General features: G+C 50.8%; 7 protein-coding genes across 7 annotated transcripts; 1 reads left to right on the forward strand and 6 right to left on the reverse strand.

Annotated features, from left to right (window-relative positions):
- Positions 1 to 93: 93 nt before the first annotated feature.
- J4E82_003749 (uncharacterized protein) lies at positions 94 to 3,134 on the reverse strand (the record flags this gene model as incomplete). Its single annotated transcript, XM_051730033.1, has 4 exons — positions 94 to 283; positions 803 to 2,864; positions 2,910 to 3,070; positions 3,121 to 3,134. 4 exons carry the CDS (start codon positions 3,132 to 3,134, stop codon positions 94 to 96), a joined length of 2,427 nt encoding a protein of 808 aa, XP_051590357.1.
- A 386-nt stretch (positions 3,135 to 3,520) lies between these two features.
- J4E82_003750 (uncharacterized protein) lies at positions 3,521 to 5,782 on the reverse strand (the record flags this gene model as incomplete). The annotated part of the gene is made up of 1 exon (XM_051730034.1): positions 3,521 to 5,782. One exon carries the CDS (start codon positions 5,780 to 5,782, stop codon positions 3,521 to 3,523), a length of 2,262 nt encoding a protein of 753 aa, XP_051590358.1.
- Positions 5,783 to 7,265: 1,483 nt separating this feature from the next.
- On the reverse strand, positions 7,266 to 8,605 carry J4E82_003751 (uncharacterized protein; the record flags this gene model as incomplete). Its single annotated transcript, XM_051730035.1, has 3 exons — positions 7,266 to 7,684; positions 7,736 to 8,164; positions 8,218 to 8,605. The coding sequence occupies 3 exons, from the start codon at positions 8,603 to 8,605 to the stop codon at positions 7,266 to 7,268; spliced, it is 1,236 nt and encodes a 411-aa protein (XP_051590359.1).
- A 1,629-nt stretch (positions 8,606 to 10,234) lies between these two features.
- Positions 10,235 to 11,799, forward strand: J4E82_003752 (uncharacterized protein; the record flags this gene model as incomplete). Its single annotated transcript, XM_051730036.1, has 2 exons — positions 10,235 to 10,941; positions 10,989 to 11,799. The coding sequence occupies 2 exons, from the start codon at positions 10,235 to 10,237 to the stop codon at positions 11,797 to 11,799; spliced, it is 1,518 nt and encodes a 505-aa protein (XP_051590360.1).
- Positions 11,800 to 11,953: 154 nt separating this feature from the next.
- J4E82_003753 (uncharacterized protein) lies at positions 11,954 to 13,272 on the reverse strand (the record flags this gene model as incomplete). The annotated part of the gene is made up of 3 exons (XM_051730037.1): positions 11,954 to 12,357; positions 12,504 to 12,955; positions 13,100 to 13,272. The coding sequence occupies 3 exons, from the start codon at positions 13,270 to 13,272 to the stop codon at positions 11,954 to 11,956; spliced, it is 1,029 nt and encodes a 342-aa protein (XP_051590361.1).
- Positions 13,273 to 16,352: 3,080 nt separating this feature from the next.
- Positions 16,353 to 16,763, reverse strand: J4E82_003754 (uncharacterized protein; the record flags this gene model as incomplete). The annotated part of the gene is made up of 3 exons (XM_051730038.1): positions 16,353 to 16,460; positions 16,517 to 16,657; positions 16,755 to 16,763. 3 exons carry the CDS (start codon positions 16,761 to 16,763, stop codon positions 16,353 to 16,355), a joined length of 258 nt encoding a protein of 85 aa, XP_051590362.1.
- Positions 16,764 to 17,710: 947 nt separating this feature from the next.
- Positions 17,711 to 19,276, reverse strand: J4E82_003755 (uncharacterized protein; the record flags this gene model as incomplete). Its single annotated transcript, XM_051730039.1, has 3 exons — positions 17,711 to 18,705; positions 18,829 to 18,974; positions 19,044 to 19,276. 3 exons carry the CDS (start codon positions 19,274 to 19,276, stop codon positions 17,711 to 17,713), a joined length of 1,374 nt encoding a protein of 457 aa, XP_051590363.1.
- Between the last annotated feature and the right edge of the window lie 1,574 nt (positions 19,277 to 20,850).

A 20,850-nucleotide genomic window follows, 5' to 3' on the forward strand; every position in this document is an offset into this window, starting at 1 on the left:
CATCAACGTCCGTACTGGGCCCTCTCACTTGTTACATCGACCGTGTTCGTCACCCATGCTGCTCTCGAGATCTTTGATACAGTCGCAGAAGAACTAGTACATCCTCAAAGCATCCTCGTACTTAGCAAGTGGTGTGTCGAAGCGCGCGACAGCCTTAACATCGTTGAGCCGCGGCTCTGCGGTTATGAGACCAATCGGGTTATGTCGCTTCATATATGCAACATCTTTGGGTAGATCATCGTCTGTGTTCTCTAGTGCAGAGAGAAATGGAATCTCGATGGGTCTACGACACATAGTACAGGGACATGCTGTCGTCCGCTTGAACCCTGCGCTCAAGCAAGAGATGCAAAACACATGCCCACATGGTGTTCGAACGGCTTCGAAAGTCTGCTCAACAAAGGTCGTCCCATATGCGCCGGGTAGTTGGCTAAGGGAATCTAGATGAGTCTCCATGCCTGAGCCGACGCTTTGATATTCTTGACGACAGACAAAGCACATCGGTTCGTCTTTTAGCGCTTCCGTAGGTGTAGCGACGTTGAGAACGCGTTCCACAATATCTTGGTAGAGGTCAGGGATTGAGCCTATTTTTGACTGAACTTTGTAGATATACGATCGATGTAGTAGATATACTGTGTATATCGATGTTAGACGGCAGCCATAACCTGCCGCTCAGTCATCTGTCAAATCGATACACTCAACGCCCACGGGTACATGATAATCAGCTGCCGGTCGTTTGTTTGTCATTGGAGCAAGCGGTAGAAGAGGTTGATCGTTTGTGTTCTGCAGGGGACGAGGAGACGACGTCTCGAAGTGGCGAAGCCGAGCAGCGCGGATCTCATTGGCAGAAGGTGTCGTGATTGCTTGGACATGGTCTTTGATGCCAGATCCGGAAGACGACGTCGCAGGCTTCGGTAGATGAGCAGCAGGCGGCAGAGAACGTGACCAATCGGGTAAATCAACTGGTCCTCTTCCTATAAGACCTGCGTGGACACCCCTTGTTGCCGTTCGTGAAACGTCTGGTGGAGTGCTTTCTAATTGTCTATGGAGAGTTTGAGCAGCTCTAGATGGTAGAGCGTCGCTGTCTGTTTGGTCGAGCGACCAGGCCGGAACAGAGGTGCCTAACACATCCCTACCTGCTTCCCTCATGGCGAAAATGCTTTCATACTTACCCCGACTGGAAGATGGGAATCCAGAAGGACTCTTTGTTGGATGGATCATAACGCCTTGGTCTTGCATGCTTAGGCGCAAAGCCAGCTGTAGCTCTTCATCTTCTTCGTCTGAGATATCCAACGGCTGTGCGTTTTCTATATGAGCTCGATGTGTATTGGAGACGGACATATTGCTCTCTTGACCTGGTGGCTCGGGTGAATCAAGATCAACGATATGAGACACATGCACTTGATTCAGTGCAAGTTCTTGAGGGCGAGGTTTGGCTGGTAGGGAGAGTCCATCTTCATCATCAGATTCGGACAATTCGATGCAGTCGAGAATCTTTTGCGCTGTCGGCGTCAGGGGCATATTGCGAGACCTGGCAATAGAGGCTGGTTCTTTTAACTTCCTCGGTGATGCACTGCGTGGGGCTCTAGCGGCGGAAATATCGTCCCTTTTGTTCTGACGTTTCCGCTTAGCTGTGCTTGACACCCCGGATTCTTCCTCGGTGTCATCTGTCGGTCGCTTACGTTTAGACGTAGGCTTTTGTGCTCGAGATGGCGGATATAGTATGTCTGCTGGAAGGACTTTACGCAGCCAGTACTCCGGAAACTCACATTCCACACGATAATCTGGGTCGAATAACGTCTCTTTATCTCCGTTCCAATGACCCAATCGAGCGCCTTCAAAATCGGCTTGGCCCAGAGAAGTGACGCCAAAAGGGGAAAAGGTCAGCTTGCGTTCGAAAGTACGCATTGGTGGCTCGTCATCAGTCTTCTTCACTCGTTGTTTCGGGAATTTCATGTGATGAATTGGCTCAAGAGGTAAAGATGGATCTCTCGTGGTCAGGCTTCGTGTCAACAGCACAGGTCCGACCCAGTTCATGTACAGACGTCCCCATATGTTGAAGCGCTGGCTGGTGAGTGTGAGCAACTTCAGTTCCTGGATCGGACGAACGCAGTCAAGGCTGAGCCGTGACTTGTTGAGCAGATCTTCGTCGCTTGTGACCTTGGGGTTGTAGTACTTCTGCAAGGTTCTGAAATCCGGAAAGCCTAGTGGGATGTCGATGCTGCGCCCGCGAGCAGTTTTCTCAAGGAACATGGCCAACTCTACAGCCCAAAGACCGCACTCCATCTGATCTCGACATGCAACCAGTCGTCGGCCAAGCCCTTGCTTGACCGCCTGCAGAGCCAGAGATGGCACACACTGGGGTAAACCTTTCACGTCGTAATCGCCGCCGACGAGCATTGCAAACAACACTAGTCCATCTCGGTCTAGGTCATACTTCTCCTTCAAGTCGGATGCTCGTACAACGTTGGCGTATTTTCCATTCTTCTTGGTGTTCTCCTTGGACCTGTCCGTGATGCCCTTTTCTTTCGCGATGCGATGGTCGCGTAGCCAGAGAGTGCAGCCAAACATGATGCAGTCGGAGTCTTGTGACCAAACAGCGTCAACCAGGCCCAGAATCTGCAGACGAGCGCACTCTGCCTCTGCCTCTCCTGGCGCTTCATGGTATGGGATCCCAAAGTATTGAAGCATCTCCTTGAGCAGACGCTGCTTTTCGAAGTTGATCCGCCCTCCTCCTCTTTTGCCTCGCTTCCAGGGTCGACCGGGGCCATCGAAGACGAATATGAGCTGGATATCCAGGGTGAGAAGGCGGCAGATACGGTAGAACATGGCTTTCTCGATGCCTTGGAAAGCATACTCATTGGAGGCTAGCCGTGTCAGCGAGGGGAAAAGATGCTGCGTGTACTACTCACTCTCCCGTATGGTATACACTTGCTGCACCGTGAGGTTGTTGAAGCGCCAATCGGCCTCGTCGACAGCAATGCGGAGTGGCCTGCCATGACGCCGGTGGTGCTCTTCGGCAAGCTGCGCAACCGGTACGCTCCCTTCGTGCTTCTTAATCGTATCCCACAAGCTATGTTGATATCAGTAGAGACTCAGGTCTGACGCGGTCTAGACGCGTACGCTGTGAGACCCATGACGTGGGTGTGGGGAAGACGAGGCTCGAACAGTCGGCCGTTGCACGCGTCTTAGCGCGATTGGCGTGACCGCGGGAAGGGGGTTGGCCAACGGCTGGAAATAGAAGAAAGAGGACTGTGTCATATGGCAAGTCGCAACTAATGTGTTTTGCTAGCCCGGTCGCAACAGCAGTAGAGGTAACATGGTACGCTGCAATTGACCGTCGCACAATCTCCTATCGCTCCTTCCGAATTCTGACGAACACGAAAACACGTGGTTTGCATCTGCAGTCCGAGCGCCTTACCCATCTCAGTACTCACTTATTTTTTGGCAGTAGTCCGCCAGTATTTTCACTTCACGTCGTCACATCGCGCGTCATGTCACAGAAGTAGTACATTGTGGCTGGCTATAGTTCACAGTCCACCTCAAACGCCCCTTCCAAATCATGCCACAGTTCACTCTCTAAGAAGACGCTCATATCGCTAACCCTATCCTGCGCACTTTTTCGTCGCTGCTTCAACGCCTCTCCCAAAATATTCGCCGCCGAAAGAGCCATGTCAGATTTTCTGCCCAAAAACCATAACGCCTTGATACAAGCATCAGCTCGTTGGAAAGCATCCTCACGATCCAGGTCAGACGGTAATAAAGTGTCTGACTCCAGTAACAAAACACCCGCCTTGGCGAATGCCCGAATCAACACTACAGTCCATGGTTCCGTCAACAGTGCGCCTTCGTTCACTGCAAAATGAAATTCGCGGGACTGTGGGAACGATGCGTCTTCTCGCGGGCATGCGCAGCTCGCCAGATCGGATAATACCCGGCAGTTGTTCTCACGGAACTTTGCGATGAAAGCGGTTAGATTCCGTTGCTGTGTCGCTTCTTCAAGCCCAAGCTCTGACTCGTCTACCACTTCCATCAAGTCTGCAAGCAGAAGCGTTGCCAGGTGCCAATGGCCGGTAACACAAACGTACCACGACTGGACGCGTGGTGGGAGGCGGTCGTGGTTCTGGATGCAGTCCCGTATGAAAGGAGCGTACAGCGCATCCCAGTGGTTGCACACGTCCATCGCCGAACTAACAGCCTCTTCAACCTTCGCGCCTCGCGCGTTCCTTGTAAGGAGCGTCTGGATTCGGCAAACCCTCCTGAACAGTAACACCTTGACAGGGGCTGCATCACACAGCGCGGTTGCCGCTTCATCGAATGAGCATGGCCATCTCATGGGTACATGCTCCGGGTTCTGTTGTTGTTGTCGGGCGAACAAATACTCATCCCAGAGTCCGTCGCCTTCGTCTGTCGAGGAGGGTGTTACTGCCTGTTGGACCGAGTGCTCGATTTGCATGCTTTCGCTAAGCACTACATCGCTATCTTCATCCGATACCACCAACGGTCGTTTGTGCATTGCTGCTGACAGGGTGTCGAACATAACGCCCAACCAGAACAGAAGGTCTACTGTTGCACGGTCCGCATCTTCAAGCCGCACAACTGACGAGCGTCGTTGCCGTGCGGAGCTGCTGCGTCGCGCTTCTCTAGACATGGTCATGCGTGATCTCAAAGAATGAATGAGCCGGAGACCTGATTCAAGATGGACAGGTGGTCCATCAGCCTCGATTGCAAGATTCAATTTCGACATCAAGTCTGCACAGTCGTCCATATCCTGATCGGTTGCAAGCAAGGGTGTACCTTCTCTCGATACTTGCGCACAAGCGTCTGTCTCCATCAGTTCGGTCTTCGAAACAGAGTTCGGCGCATCCTGTGTTTCTTCAACTGTCTCAACCGGTCTTTGTGTCAAAGCGAAGATGATTTGTGCGAGTACCACTCGGAAAGACTCCACCTCGCCAGCCTTTTGTAGTGCGTTGCGGGCCTCATGCCATGCTGATATCTGTAACGTACGATCGAAGTCCAAGCCGGTCGGAGTGCATTCGTCCTCTTCGCTATCAAACACGCTGCTGCCACCATCGATCGAAGTGCTATGGAACGGATACTTCGTTCTACTTCTGGCACTGGATTGCGCCCACTGTGAAGCGAAGGAGAAGACCGCCAAGTCCAAAGCCCTGGATGCAGCGCGGTCTTCCGTCTGGGTAAGCTTGCGTCCTCTGATGGTAGATGCTAGTCTATCGAGGCGAACCACTCGGTGATAGATTCTATTCCAATCGGGTCTAGCATTCGTGGCTAGCAGAGTATCCGATTTTGCACTGTAGGGACAGGTTCTTTCTGTTACCCAGCATGCAAGTGCGTTTTCGAAACTATCATGATAGATCCTCAGCAAGCTTTCAGTCAGATACGCGTTGTTGCTCGATGAAAGAATATCGCTGGCATATGATATTACTGGGTAAGAATGCGCACCGTTTGAGATTGATGCCGAGGAGCTGGAGCGACGCCTTTTTTGACCGGTACGTGCGACAGTCCCTTCCGATATGGTAGAAGGTGGTTTGCTTATGCTTATGCTACTCGTGTCTGGATAGTCTGAAGGGCTGTCGCGCTCGGGCTTGTCATCGCTAATCTCTGAAGTTGTTTTCAAGGATGAGCCTCTACCAGAGTCGCAATCGAGCAGAGTCCAGTTTTCCTCGGCAAACCCGCCAGCGAGCTCCGATTCATCTCTTGTCCCTTCTTTCTCGAATGTCTGCGACGGTTCATGAAACAGGGCGATTGTGGGATCGGCGGTGAACATAGAAGAACCGCACGGAAAATCTCCAAAAGTTACACCTAGTTCAACGGGTGGAGTATGAGCGAGAAATTCATCGTTGCTCAACTGTCGGCTCTCTTTTGACTTGGTCGTTGTGGTAGAATGCCAAGCTACATTTGGCTTCTGTGCTCGGCTGGTGGAATTGCTTCGCGTACGGCGCCTCTTTGCTGGCGGCGCAGCTGTCTGTGGTGGTTGTGAAGCTTGCGATACACGCTGTGAGCGCAGCCACTCGAAAGTGCAGCTCTTCTTCGTCTTCTCACAATTACCGCACGAAGCTAGTGGCCCGTAAACGTCTGACAGGTTAGCTGACGTCTGCGCTACCATCAAAAGGGGTGTGGCTCACCACTATAATGGAACACTGTAGGGGTTGCTCCAGATTTACTCGTTTCTAAAAGAGTGTCCTCCAGGATAGCCGCATCGCACGCCCTCTTTCCTTTACGACATTGATCGCAGCACCTGTTCTGTTTCCGACTTGTCTTGGAAGGTTTGGTGGCCGCCATCGCCGCCGAAGAGGGCGACGTCCAGGCATAATCGAGGAACGACTTAGGTTGCACGTCCACGAAGTTCATGGCTGCTGCTCGGATTGTACGGCAAAAAGAGGGAAAGACACGAGAGGTATGCTTGATGCAAAGAGACAAGTGCGTTACTGATATGCACACCCCGCGTTGCCGGCTAGGGCCCACATCCCAACACAGAAATGCGGGGAAGGCTAACGCGTGGCAGGGAATTATGATGCTCAACGCAAGCTTCAGTCCTGCCCACAATTGACGATTGAGGATGCTTCACGGCTGGTTCCGTCGATCGCATGCATTCCAAACATGTGTTCCTTGTTTACGACCGCACAGTTCTCACCAAAAGCAGCCCTCAATATTCCATCGTAACGTTATCCCGTGAGCTCACGGGATGGTTTGTACCGGACATTCGGTCTGACCTAGGCGCTACTTCTCTCAGCTTGCAGCCTATCATGTTATAATTGGCCCTTTGTCTGACGATCGGACTGTTCCGAAACCTTCTCCAATGCAACTTGTGTGAAACGAGCATCGGATCGGCCCATATGCAAAGCTGTGGATGGTTTCAACGTTTTCACCGCCACAAAAAGCAATTCAATTATCAGCTCAAATTGCAGCTTCATTGCACGTTTTCTAATCGTGCGCGTTCGTGGCTTATCTGTAACCCACGGACAACCTGGTAGTCTGTAGATGACAAGTGACGCTAACAACATGTGGGGGTACGATACGCACTATGCTCACGAACCAATTTAGGCTTCCCTAGACCCAACATTATGGTTTCGACGCTCCATCAAGAGTATATCAAGTGAGAAAGGAAAGCGATTGCCCATGACCATGCAACTTGACGCGAGCTTGGAAATCAGAACGCTGACGATCATGTCCCTCCGACCGAATCCGACACAACTAGACGGGCCGATTGCATAAGCAATTGCTGCAAAGCCACCCAACATGACATCTGATCAAGCTCCCAGGGCTTTGTAGATCTGCGTCTCAATGTCGAACCACAACCCAAGCACCTTGGGATCGCCAAACGGCAGGATCTGACAGCATACAATTCCGCCGACTCCCTTCTCTCTATCACACCACCACCAGCAATTCGGCAGACCAGCCCAGAACCCAGTACTCTTGGACCGGCCAGTCGGACCTCCGTTAGATAACATGAATGTCAGGCCCCATCCCTGGGGTGGATTTCCTTCGACAGGATATACGTCGGAAATAGGGTTTGTGAGATCGGGCTTGGCTGCTGGAATTCCCTGGCGACCGAAGTCAGGGAATTGTGGGATCTGATTCGTGAACATGAGGTCGACTGTCTCTTTCTTCAGCAGCTGAACGCCAGTTTTTGGTGATGTGCCGTCGTTGAGCAAGGTCGCGATGATTTCTATTCGCCGTTAGCCCGCTGTGATGTTAAGGGGATATGTTTGCAACCTACGTGCATAGTCCGACGGTATCGCGAAAGCACCTGCGCCTCCACTGTTGAGTATGTCGCTTATCTCATCAGTCTTAGCTCCCAAGACCTTGAGCATGAGGTGGTCGCGCTCAACCAGACTGCCATCGTGGTTTCGCTGGTGCATATGCGCTAGCCGCTTCTTCATGTCTTCGGTGGGAAACATGGTGATGTTCTTCAATCCCAACGGCTCGAAGATATTCTTGAGGCAGTAATCGTTCAGAGACAGGCCAGTCTTACGCTCGAGAGCCAGACCGGCGAAATCAATGTTTACACCGTATTGCCATCCCTCTCCCGGTTGGAAGGTCAGCGGTTGGAGGATATCTTTAACACTGCCCGAGAATTCGTTATGGAAGCTGTCTGGCGACGAAAAGTCGCGCAGTTGTTCGTTAAAGAAGGTATAGCCGAAACCAGCTGTTCACCATAGTCAGCAAGAAGACGCTCTAGTTTGTGGGAGTCACTCATACCAGTATGCGACAGGAGCATCCTCAGCGTAATCTTCCCTTTCTTCTCTGCCAGACTACCATCCTTCTGCAGCACTTTGGTTTCCTTCAACTCCGGAACCAAAGTCTCCATCTCGTCTCCATCATCTAAATGCAGCTTTCCTTGCTCAACGAGCTGCATGCAAGCAAGCCCAGCGATCATCTTAGTGCAAGATGCGATCCAGAACACGTTGTCAAGCGTCATGTTCTCGCTGCTTGCAGCTCCTCTCTTACCAGCGGCGTGCGCGAAGAGTTCTTTGCCATCTTTTCCCACAACTACAACACTAGTTCCTGGGATAGATGTCTTGGGATCCGCGCAGGCTGTGTCGACGGACTTTTTGAGATTCTGGACGACTTCAGTGGACAGAGGCATGATTGATTATTACAATGGTACGAATTCGAAAAAAGGCTTTATGCGTTCAATGTCACGACAGCGAAGGCTCAACATGGTACCTCTAGTACACCTATATACCGGTACATCATGTGCGGCACCGGCAGTGCAATGGACCAACGGGCGTGCGGGGATAACTGGAATTCGGCGTCATGTCGGATACTGCCCCTCATGGTGTTGTCGCCTTGTTTTCAGCATGTTCCGAAGGAAGATCGTCGAAGCCTTCTATCTAAACCTTGAGATCAGTCCGTAGCCTTGAATTTTTTGGAGGGGGTTCTAAGCACGAGGCGAGGAATGACGATGTACTTTGTACAGGCTGCCTAGGCGTGGAGTATTCTGTACAACCTTGGAAAACGTGACGGCCGCCTTGGTACTAGCGTGACTAGCGCTCAACCGAGGCATCCACGAGCACTGGGGCCTGCGCGCCACAGAAAGTCGCTCTCATAGAGTTCTGAATGCTCAGTCTATCCTAACTGCAATCAACATCAAACACCACGCGTGATTGCGGGATTTTTCTGCATTCGTTGAAGCTGTGTCGACAACAGGAAGATGGTAAAGCTTGGATGTTGACGTGGCAGCCCCGAAGAACGGCGCCGCCCTAGCATTACCAGACGAATTTGCGCACGTCTTTGGGTAGCCACTGGTGCTGTACCGACCTGCAACTCGCTGGTATGAAGCTATACAATGTATGCGCGCCACTGAGAATCGCGCTCGTGTTGGAGATGCCAGTAGAGAAGCGAAGCCCTTAGTTACGCGACATGAAGAGGCTGGATTGTGTAGGCCGCCCCTCAGGGCTTGCGGCAGTCTCATCGCGGCGTTTGCTAATCGCGAGGTGATCAAACACTACAGAAATCGCGTATAGCTAGAACGAGGCTCTCTCAGAATTACAGAGCATGCATCATGCGGCTGTCACAGATAGTACACATTGAACAAAAGATCTCTTTATGTTGTGCTCAAAATCCTGGTGAGCTTGACTGCGTCCGCAAGCGAAACGGCAACACAACATGCACTCTTCCTCAATCCACCGCCAGGGCGATGGAATCAATGAAAAGCTCGAAAGCAGACCAGCAAAAATTGCCCCGCCGAGATCCCCGAAGGAAGCTCGTAACAGTCCCATACCGCGCTGTGCAATGCAGACGAGACTGTTAGATGAACCCAATCTTTGAGCTGGGTCATCGCAAGAAGGTAAGTATGCAGAATTACTTTCGAGCGAAGGGCGGTATTTAAGCAAATAGGAGAGGGGCCTGTGCAGAGTACATGTGACTTGTACACTAGGGGTAGGTGACCGTTGTATGGCTGGTGCGGAAATTGCTGCAAGGGGGCCGCATCTCCACTGCGTCCAGGTTACCTAAGCAACTCTGTTCCGTTTCTGCCGAAGGATCTATCGTGAAGATTCTCATCCAAAGTTTTCCCTGGCTCGTTCTTGGCCGGACGTCATCGACTGTCGACGACTGATGTCTCCAGGAAACGTTTTTCGCACGTCGGCCAAGGGTCGGCGTGTGCGATATGATCGAATACTTGGTGGATCAGATGGCGGAAATGATCGAGTATAAGTTGTGCAGTCCAACTGAGACAGGATGAGCAAATCTTGTCCCGGAAATCTCACACAAGATGCTTTGTGGCGGTGCATTGCGAATTCCTCTTCTTGTGCTTGCGTCGTGCGTTTCGCTCGGTAGAACAGCAACGCTCTTCACAGGCGGGACAGTGATAGGCTGGGATCGCTCTGCCAACTACCTCGATGTTATCCGGAATGGCTCTGTGTTAGTTGAGAATGACACAATAACAGCGGTTTTCTCTGGATCGTACAACGGAACTCTACCAGCCGACCTGGACGTCGTCGACGCTGCCAACGACATCATCTCCACGGGCTTTATCGACACCCACCGCCATAGCTGGCAGACGGCCTTTAAGACTTTGGGCTCGAATGTCACACTGATGCGATACTTCGAGCGCTATGGCACCGATTCGCCCGCTAATGCGCATCTTACGCCCCAGGATGTGTACATTGGCCAGCTCGTCGGGTTGTATGAGGCCTTGAACGGCGGTGTCACCACCATTCTGGACTTCCCGCATTGCACATGGTCGGCGGCTCACGCTATGGCCGCGCTAGATGCGACGCTGGAAAGTGGTGTCAGAACTCAATTTGCATACTACTTCCAGGACTATGCGAACTTCACAGTCGATGGGCAGATTGATCTCTTCCGGGATCTAGTCGACGACGCGCGTTTCGACAGCTCGCCTACGGAGCTGGGCATCTCCTACGATGGCTTCTCCAGTTCTGACAGGAACCAAACGCGCACCATCCTTGACTTGGCGATGTTAGTATACGACCATAACAAACAAACACAAGGCTGATTCGTGATAGTGAAAAGAACGTTTCCGTAGTCACCACCCATGCGAATGGCGGCGTCTATGGCGCCCCAAACTTTCCTGAGGTCTTGGACGGATTCGACTTCCTCAATCAATCTATTCCCATCGTCTTCGCACATGCCAGCTATCACAGCGCAACAGATGCGCAACTGCTGCGTCAGTACAACCACTACATCTCCACCACCCCAGAATCGGAGATGCATTACGGTCACCTACATCCCAACAGCCATCTCACCCTAGACCAGGAGGCTTTGGGTATCGACACGCATTTTACCTTCTCATCAGATATCCTGACGCAGGCACGATTGTGGCTCCAGAGCGTTAGGAAGATCTTCTACCGCGAAGTTGTTGATCGACGCCGCCTTCCCGCCAAGAACCCCATGTCCGCCAACCAGGCCTTCCTTCTAGCGACTCGTAACGGAGCACTCGCATTGCGACGATCGGACATTGGTGTTTTGGCGCCAGGAGCCAAAGCAGATCTTCTGGTGTGGAATGGCCGCGCTCCTAGTGTACTTGGCTGGGCCGACCCAATCGCTGCGATCATGCTACATGCGAACGTGGGAGATATCAAGCATGTCATGATCAATGGAAAGTTCAAGAAGCGAGACGGACAGCTGACCGTACCTGGGTACACGGCGCTGCAAGAGCGCTTTTTGGAGAGTGCGAAGAGAATTCAAGATATCTGGAGGCAGATGCCGCTACCAATTACAGAAGGTGAGGCGGAAAATGGGGTGCCTTTCGAGAAGCCGATGATGGCGGATGTCGAGAGAGGCGAGGGAACTGGGTATGGTCCTCTGTACGTCTAATTAGAGTCCGGGATGCGCGCTACTGATAGATAAACACTGGTAATTTTAATAGACAATAGAGCATAAACGTGAGAAAACACTTTTCCTCACCATTGCCATCCAGGACCCTGCCTCAAATCTTCCTGTTTTCCACACGAACCCATTTCTCCACACCTCATACTTCCCCCTTGTCTTCCTCCAGCGCGAGCTTCTCCTCCCTACCCGCACTACCACCATCGCCCTCCCTCTTAACATGCTTCTTTTCCCTAGTATCCGCGCCCAGCCAAAGCAAGTCGGGCCTGGAGTAATGGCCCACAGCGTCCGCGAACAGTCTTATGCTAATCAACTCATCCATGTCTAAATCGGCAAACACGAAACCCTCTACATCCATACCAAGAGGCTCCGTCATCCTCCGCCCGTCGGGCCCATACACAGCCGAATCGCCACCGCCAATGTGGCCGAAGAGCGGGTTGCCTTCGACACGGTGGGCGGTAATGCCAGCAGTCGAGATGGTAGGATGGCAACATAAGACGAAAGTCGAAGCTTCTATGGCGTGGACGCGAGAAAGAGCACTAGCGCCTTGAAAGAGGAGATCGGTTAGTTCTTCCATACGAGACAAGTGAGAAGGGTGTAAGAGAGGGAAAAATTGGCTAAGGGAAAAGAGTCTTGGAACCCAGAAAATGGAATAGCGGCTTGTGTGTTGGTAACAAGGCTATCATACATACCTTCAGTACTCATACCCCAGGCCACCTTATTTTCAACCCCTTTCTCCGCTAAATGCATAGGCGGCCACGCCGCAACATGGATCTCCTCATGCTGGCTATTCGTGTGATACTTAAGAAGCGGTTGCATGTGCTCCCAACAATTCAGTCCACCGACTCGTCCGATGCCCTCGACCTCTACCACGTTGTTGAGACTGGTACCGTCGCCGTCCCCATACACGGTGCGCTCCATATGCGTGGGTTTGATTTTGCGTCGCTTCATCACGATGGTACCCGAGGCGTTGATGATGCATTGCGCTATGTATAGACTGTTGTGGTCGTTTTCGCTGAAACCGAGGACTACGGCGATACGAGCTGTGCGGGCTGCAGTGCAAATCCTGGCCATCTCGGGGGAGTCATACGATAGGGAGTTTTTGACGTACTTGGTCCCGAGCTCTACATCCATGGGACGCTGCCTGTGTTATTTCCTCATGTTAGTAAACCGCAAACGTATTGATGTGTGTTTGAGCCATCGCTGTTGCTGCTGCTGTCCAGCATATCCAACCTCATGGATGTGACAGAAGAAGACAAAAACTGAGAAGGCAAACAAGAATACACACCAGATCCAGGCCGGATATCCTGGAATCCAAACCTCAGGAAAAACAACTAATTTCGCATCTTCCCTTGCTGCCTCGGCGATCAATTTGCAAGTCTTATCCACCGTAGCTGTGAGATCGAACCACACAGGTTCATGTTGCGTGACTGCGACTTTGACAATCGAAGACTTCGACATCTCTTCTGTTCGGTCGAGGTTAGAAGCTGCTTAGTCGACACGAATAGAGGGGACGACTTCAAGTTATTCACAAGAAATATGACAGCGCAACTGATTACACGGCATCGGGACCTGCATAAATAGTCAAATGGAAGACACTAACACGAATCCATGCTGACGCGGGGTAAAAGAAAGGGCGGATCAGGACGATAGTGAGAGTAAGAACGAGGGAAGACATGCACATGTGGATCGCTTTTCAAAATAGCTCAAACAAGGTACGATAGGGGAGATCTCGGGAGAGGACAATGTTGTAACGACGGGTCTGATTCCGAGATAGTCGGAGAGATAGGTTCCCACGATAGGCTGCAAAGCGCGGGGTACGCTTGAAGTTACTCGAATACAGCGTTGTGATCGATCGGCTTGCTAGCATTTGTCATGTTGAGATGCGGACCGCGGAGTTGCGCCTCTTCGAATCGTTGTCTGCTTCATTAGAGCTAGAGCTTTAGGTTGTTCGTTCGCTATCGTTATCTTGTAATGTCCTTTTCGAAACTTGCCGACTTGGCATCTTTCTCGATTAGATGCCGACGAAATCACGCGAGACGGCAGTTCGGCATTATTCCGCACCTGTTCCACGAAGACATCGGTACGCAATGGAGTATTTCCGCACGTTCTCACTTCCCGCCATGGAAGCAGTAAATGGGAAGAACGAGATTCTTCTCGATGGATGATCTACGCATAAAGTGCAAATTTCGATATCGGGGAAATGGTAGATAGCATTTATGCCATCAACCAAGCTGATTTGGTTTGATCCAGTGGTTGTGGTGAGTACAAAGGCACAACGTGAGAGTGCCGTAAGTGGGATCGGGAGAACCGGTTTGTGTGAGAGTGCTGTAATCATTATTTTGGGCTCAGCTCACAGGCAATCCCAGAAACATTATATTTTCAGACAACACTCCACTAGTAAGCATAGGTATCGTGTGCGAACACGCCGCTCCAGGCTCATTAAGTCTTTGGTACGGCAGAAACAGCCAGACAGGTGCAGTGCAGAACGCTGTTTTCAATGCAGTTTTCAAGTACGCTTTTGGCGCCTACGGGTAAGCTGTTGAATGTAAAGTTCAATGAAGTGTACCATTCAACCTCCTAATATACTGTACCTTCACAATCCATATCTTCTCGGTAAATGCTGGTATCACAGTGGCACGGAAGGTACAACATGGTGTGTTCTTCTGGCCAGGGCAGCTGTCATATCTCAACTACCGAAAGACGCCATGGGAAACATGTGAATGTTTGCCATGATAGAACTTTTCGACAGCATGTTCTGCGTTCTTACCATCGCGTTGCTACAAAGGTGAGTATAGTAACGGAGACCGACAAAGCTGAATAGGGGCTGTAGCATTGCTTTTGCTACTAGCGAAATCGACGAGCAAGGCTGAACTCGCCAAGGACGCCATGCTCCGATCGCTCGTCGTATCATAATGGAATATTCTTACTGACTTCCTGACCTATGTAGAGCCGATTGGTTCTGGGTCTCCAATGCTTGCTAGCCCTAGAGAATCGGCTTCTCATTCGTGATCGACCTAGAGCTGCAGTGTAGTTGCTCGCCGGAGATAGTAAGAATTGGCGAAAGGCGCCTCTAGATGACAGCCTTCTCCCTTATCATATGACAAGTTCAAATACCGTATCTTGATGTGGTCGGTATATCTTCACGAAGCCCCAAAGCGTTTCACATCCTTCTTCTTCGAACGTATCCTTCTATGCACACGTTATGATTAGTGGCCCACGATGGTTATTTCCAGCCATCGAGCAATACTCCTCCACTCATTATGCTTCATTATCTGCCTCTCCATCGTGGTAGCAGAAACTTACACCAACGCAGCATGCAACGCCGTTGAAGCCACGATGGGCTCATGCGCGCAGCGCTGGGATAGTATCCGCACCGAATGCACCAATTCTGTAACCACAAACACCATTTGGCCTGGGCCGTGCGAATGCTCTTACTATGCCAACGATCTGCCTTGTTTTGACGAGCAGGCGGCATGCGCGAACCAAGTTTGGACACAGCTACCGCAGTGGTTTCGAGACGGTGTTACAAGCTGTTTGATGAAGGATGAGAGCTATACTATAAGAGCGCAACTTGGTTCGGTGGAAAATCCATTTTCGACGACAGGTATTGCGGGCAATGTCACTCGGGCTACAGCAGCACAGACCGGTAGAATGATTTCGAGTCCCACGGTGAGCTCTACGACAGGTAGTTTCAATGTGCCCTCAGCTACGACGAACAGCCACAGTACGATATACACACCTCTTTCAACGAGTGCAACAGTTTCAGGCATTCAGAGAGCGTCCTCTAGTGGCTTTTCGGCTGGCAGCAAAGCCGGAATCGGAGTCGGTATCACTATCGGAATCCTCACCACCATCGCTCTCGCCGTATGGCTTGTTAAGAGGAAACGGAGATCACTTTCGGACGAAGCCACCGAGACTGAGTCTGGAACTGCAGAGCTGCATAACAAAGATGTGAAGATATATGAGACCGAGGTTGAAACGTACTCAAAGCACGAATTAGCTGCTGGCTCAAGGCCCGAATTAGGTGGAAATCCGCGAAGCGAGCTTGATGGAGGTGCAACGAGGGAGATACCAGGAATTCATGCGCTTCATGAAGTAGATGGACAGGCGATGGACGGACCAGGTGGAAGATTTACGGAAAGACAGGATTAGTAGGTTGGCTGAGAGCCGTTGCCAAAGGTGCCTGAACATGTGGTCGTCGGCTGTGATTCCTTTGTATATTATGGCAATAAACCCTCAGAATAAGATACTATTCGAAGAAGGCGTTCTTGGTTGTTGCATCCAGGCTTATCTGGAAGGCATGTTGAAATCTGAGTCGTCGGAAAAAAGGCGATCGTCGGGTGAAGTGACAAGAAGAATGGCAAAAACATATAATTGTAGGGGTTCGATAGTAGTCATCCACCCAACTACTGATCAGGCGCATCGAAACATGTTACATGTCCGATAGTATTCAGTGTATCTAAAGATATTCCTACGTCTTGCTCGACTGACCCGAATGAAAACGTTTGAACCCCTCGGATCAGGCAGTCTACTCAGAACTAGGTGCACTGGGCGAAATCTCCAGCACCTTGGCCGTCTGCATTGTCTTGGTGGTACACAGTGAAGCAGTACGTGAACTGATTGTTGTTCCTACGAGCGAAGACGACCTGCAGCATGATAAGTCCAAGAAGTACATAGGTAGGATGAGCATTGTAGTACTTACTCGATCTGGTCCTGCGTTGGAGTCATCCCCGAATGGAACTTTACCACGCAAGATGGGGAACTCATTCCATTCTATGAGATCGGGTACGTTGCAGTCAGCTGGCACCGGGATGTTCTGGTAGTTGCCGTAATAGGCCGGGTACTGTTTGCGAACTCCTTGACTGTCTATATATCTCCTGTGAGCTATTGTGTTTGCGCCATGATATCTCATGATGTATCCAGACACATACTTGGTTTACCTGTAGCATAGTGAGGTGGTGGTTGCAAAAGCCCGACGGCAATATTGTAAGCGTCTTCGATCTCCTTCACTGAATATGTCGCTTCAGCAGCGTTGTTTACCGTAGGACACTTTACCGAAACAATGTCCGCTCGTGCAACTAGCGCCTTGTTGCCGTCGGGGTTCAGAGGCAGGGGGGTTGCAGCCGCAAGCGTGGCGAGTGAAGCGAAAAGAACAGCGATGATCTGCATGGTTGCAATTGATAGTCTTGATGTTTTCAGTTTGTGTTGGGGGTCATTCAATCGAGCAAGCGGTTCAGTGCCTTAATAAGTGAAGTCGTCCAGGGCTCACAGCAATCCAACATGTCCTTCTATAGTACCCACAGTCCTTCAATAGTACCCACTGCTATTTCCGTTTGTCTTAATCTGTCTCTTATTCCATGGATGTCCTTCGGCTTATAGCTTACCCGCGGAGCTTGGCAGATGTCCTTCAGTCGATCCTCAACCAATGGGTTACAATCGCTTCACTCTGAAAGTGTTAGACTTTCATACTGCCTACCATATCAGGCGGAAAGTGCATAGCCGATCGATACGTCGGATGGGCATTAGTCAAACTGTCTTACGGTAGTTCTCTGCATTTGTAACTTCGATTTTAACGGGACCTTGTATGTTCGTCCTCGGAGTTTGTATTTTGGTACCCTTGAGCTTAATCGCCCTGCCCAAGAAATGTGGTTTTCAGCGCGAACAAGTTTTGCATTCATTGAGCGTTTTCATTCTTCTGCTGTCTGTGGTTCACCATACACCCTATCCATATATTATTGAGAGAGCGAACGACTATACACATGTGTTGGGTGAGAAATGATAGGGAATAGTGATGAAAGAGACAATCAATGATTCTTCAAGGCACAGACTTCGTTAAGAACATCATTTGACACGACTCTAGTAAGACCTCCCTAGAAAGGTCCATGTTGGAACTTTCTCAACCTTGCGCGGCGATCAAGTCGTCAAGAGCTGCTGTAGCCTCGATTGTAGCATCCATAGCCCTTTGGTCCGAAAGTCTCCCAGCTTCTCTGAAGTTCTGAAACTGGCTTCTCCAGAATTGTAGCCGTTTGACATCCACTGTATTGGTACCGCCTTTAGCCTCCCATAGGCTGCCAGAAATGTAACTATACTTGGTGGAAGGCGACCCTGCAGCTATTACTTGTTTGCCCGCGATCACCAACCAAGCAGCCGCTGCGCGAACTGCAAGATGTGCATCTCGATCGTAGTTCGTACCGGGACCATGCTCCAGGAAAGCAAATGTTGCAAAGGCAAAGTCGACACAATTGCACAGTGGAGATGTTTGTGGCGGATCTCGTCGCGCTATGAGAGCAGCGAATGTGTTGACGTTGGTGTACATGTCTTCGGATTGGCAAGATGGTACCTGGTCATCATCGTGTCCATTGCCAGAGACCTGGCGGAATTGAAGGGGCCCGCTACGCAAATCGTTCCCAATGCCAGAAGTAAGATATGGCAACCCAGACCATAATTCTGCTCTGGGTTGAGAGTGCAGCTTGATTATCTCCCCAGGTTGAACAGCGACAGAACCCTCTTCAAACACCATCGGTTTGCCTGTATCGTTATAAACGTCGGGTAGATTGGCGAGTTCGACTGTGAGATCTGCCAGAATCTCGAGATGCTTCTGAGACGAAAGCTCCCGTGCGGCTCCGAATAGAACGGAGAGTACGTCGCCATAGGCACTGGAAATGTCATAGCAGGTATCACGATCTGGTACTGAAAGCACCCAGTCGCTGATTCGCTTTGCTGCCGTTCTTGCAGTGTCGTTTTCGTCCAATACGTCTGTGTAGATCTGTAACAACGCCAGCTGGGAGGGTGCAGGCTTAGGAAATTCCTCGAATTCCGCAGAGGCATCCACCTTTCGTTGACGCAATTCGTGGAAGATTGCGAGCTGCTGGAGTTGTCTCTCTTTCCACTCTGCAGTCATTATTGTCGCAAAGCTTCACCCGAACGATGGCGTGAATGGGGTAGAGAAGGTCTAAAAGCGTCGTAAAGGTGAGTATCTAGGTAGTGATAGATGGCAGATGCGGATCGACCAACTGATCACAGCCTTAGCCTTGTAAACGACACCGAAGGCAACAACGTCATCCATAGGCATGAGCTTCCCCCACTGGTTCAAACTAGGCGAGAAGAACTTGCCGGACTCTGAGGGCTGCCCGATCATTGCCTTAAGCTTGGCGAGTGCTCTAGGTTGCAACGTGAAGAACAATGGCAGGATGGTCGATCCTGATTGAGGCGAACTTACGCCCAACTACGTCGCGCTCATACGACCGACAGCGACACCAGAGATCATCGATCCGTCCACAGGCTTGTGGCAGTTCCACGCGGGTTGATCGCGATTACTCTTTCCAATGACCGTGACGGTGTTGTACAAATATCCTGCCCCTGGCGTGCACACCACGCTGGAGGCCTTGCAGATACCGGCAACGTCCGTAGCAAGGGCGGGGGTCTTCTCGTGCCGATAGCCATAAGCACCGGGTAGCGGCATAACAGGGAGCTTCGTATTGGTGAAGATTGCTGTTCTCGTACATTATGTTGCAGAACGCCTTTTGTCCTGCTGATGGAATGTCAGACCTAGTATGGGTTAGAGAAAAGCGGGGCGCCCCTTGAGAAAGGATGACGTAGAAGGAGCATTGACCAGTAATATCTAGTTGCAAGAAACAGCAGCTTACTTGGGTATAACAGCACCAAGAACAAAAGGGGGACAAGCTGATGCGAAGCATCGCCAAGGCTATTCCGCTTAATTCACTTCGCCTACTCACACGATTCGACGTTCTGTGGGGCGAAAATGAGTGCTATTCGGGTAAGGATATTGCGTGACATTTGACAAGAGAGGCTTGGCGGGGAGCCTGAGAACCAACACTTCCTGACCGGAAGAAGACTACCCAGTTAGACAGAATCCGATACACTACAAGTGGGACAGCACGGAATGTCACCCGGGCGGCATCGGGTATTGCTGGGCCTGCAGGTTGCTGATAATACAACCGGACTGATGGACGCCTTGCGTTCATGATATTGCGACCAATACTACATCACTTTTAGATCTCTGCGTAGTAATGTCTATCAACGATCTACCTAGACATGCCTATGTAGGCCGACCCTTCTGCTATATAGCGAGACGATTGTTCTCTGCATAGACTAGAACAGGAAATATCATCGAATCACCGGGTCGGATCGTCGAATTCCAGGATAATCCAGCATGGACCAACTATGTATCTCTTGTGCTTGCAAGATCATCCCGGCATCAAGTACACTACTACCTGATGCATCAAGCCTTGAAGACATAGCTGCACTCGAGGCCTATCGACCTAGTGTGCTCTTTGGGGATCTTGACACAGCACACGATGACTCGCAAACCGCACAATTTCCATGGAACATAGAGGACTCTTGGTCGACCAAACTTTGGCAAGACTGTCCAAATTTGACAGATTCTTCGCTCAGATCTCCACGATTCCCAGCGATCAACCATGTACCTTATGGCGAGAACCTTGGCCGCAAGGAAGACTACTTGGATATCCCGGCGTCTCCCTCTTATAGTGTCATAGAGACTAGCAGGCCGCCATCCCTTGGTGTCAGGAAGCCTGCGACAAGTAGCAGCGTTGATTACCGATGTTACGAACATGGATGCGGAGGGCGACGGTTCTCTTCGTCAGAAAACTACAGGCGTCATATGCGAGAGCGCAGCCGCTCCGATGCGACAACATGCCCTTTCTGCTTCACTCTCTTCACGCGCAAAAGCAACAGGGATAATCATGTGCGTAAAAGGAGGTGCAAAGGCTGGAATAAGGTGTCATCTGAGAGAGTCGACGCGCCGTCAAGTACCCAGTTGACGAGTGTTCGCCTCAAAGACACTACAAAGCCACTGACATAGAGTAAGCGTTGGTTCTGGGCAACGGATGTATTTGGGTGATGTGCAGGTTTGCATCATTAGGCCAGTGTGAGCGATTGGAGTTTCTGGTAGACATATTAAGTCATCTTGTTGATGGAAGTTGACTCTGACTCAGTTTCAGTCCCATGGAGGTGTCTATCATACTTGATGCAGAAATAAGTTGTTTAGTAACT

Source organism: Alternaria postmessia (assembly GCF_024291825.1).
Source record: "Alternaria postmessia strain BMP 2775 chromosome Unknown scaffold_16, whole genome shotgun sequence".
NCBI lineage: Eukaryota > Fungi > Ascomycota > Dothideomycetes > Pleosporales > Pleosporaceae > Alternaria > Alternaria postmessia.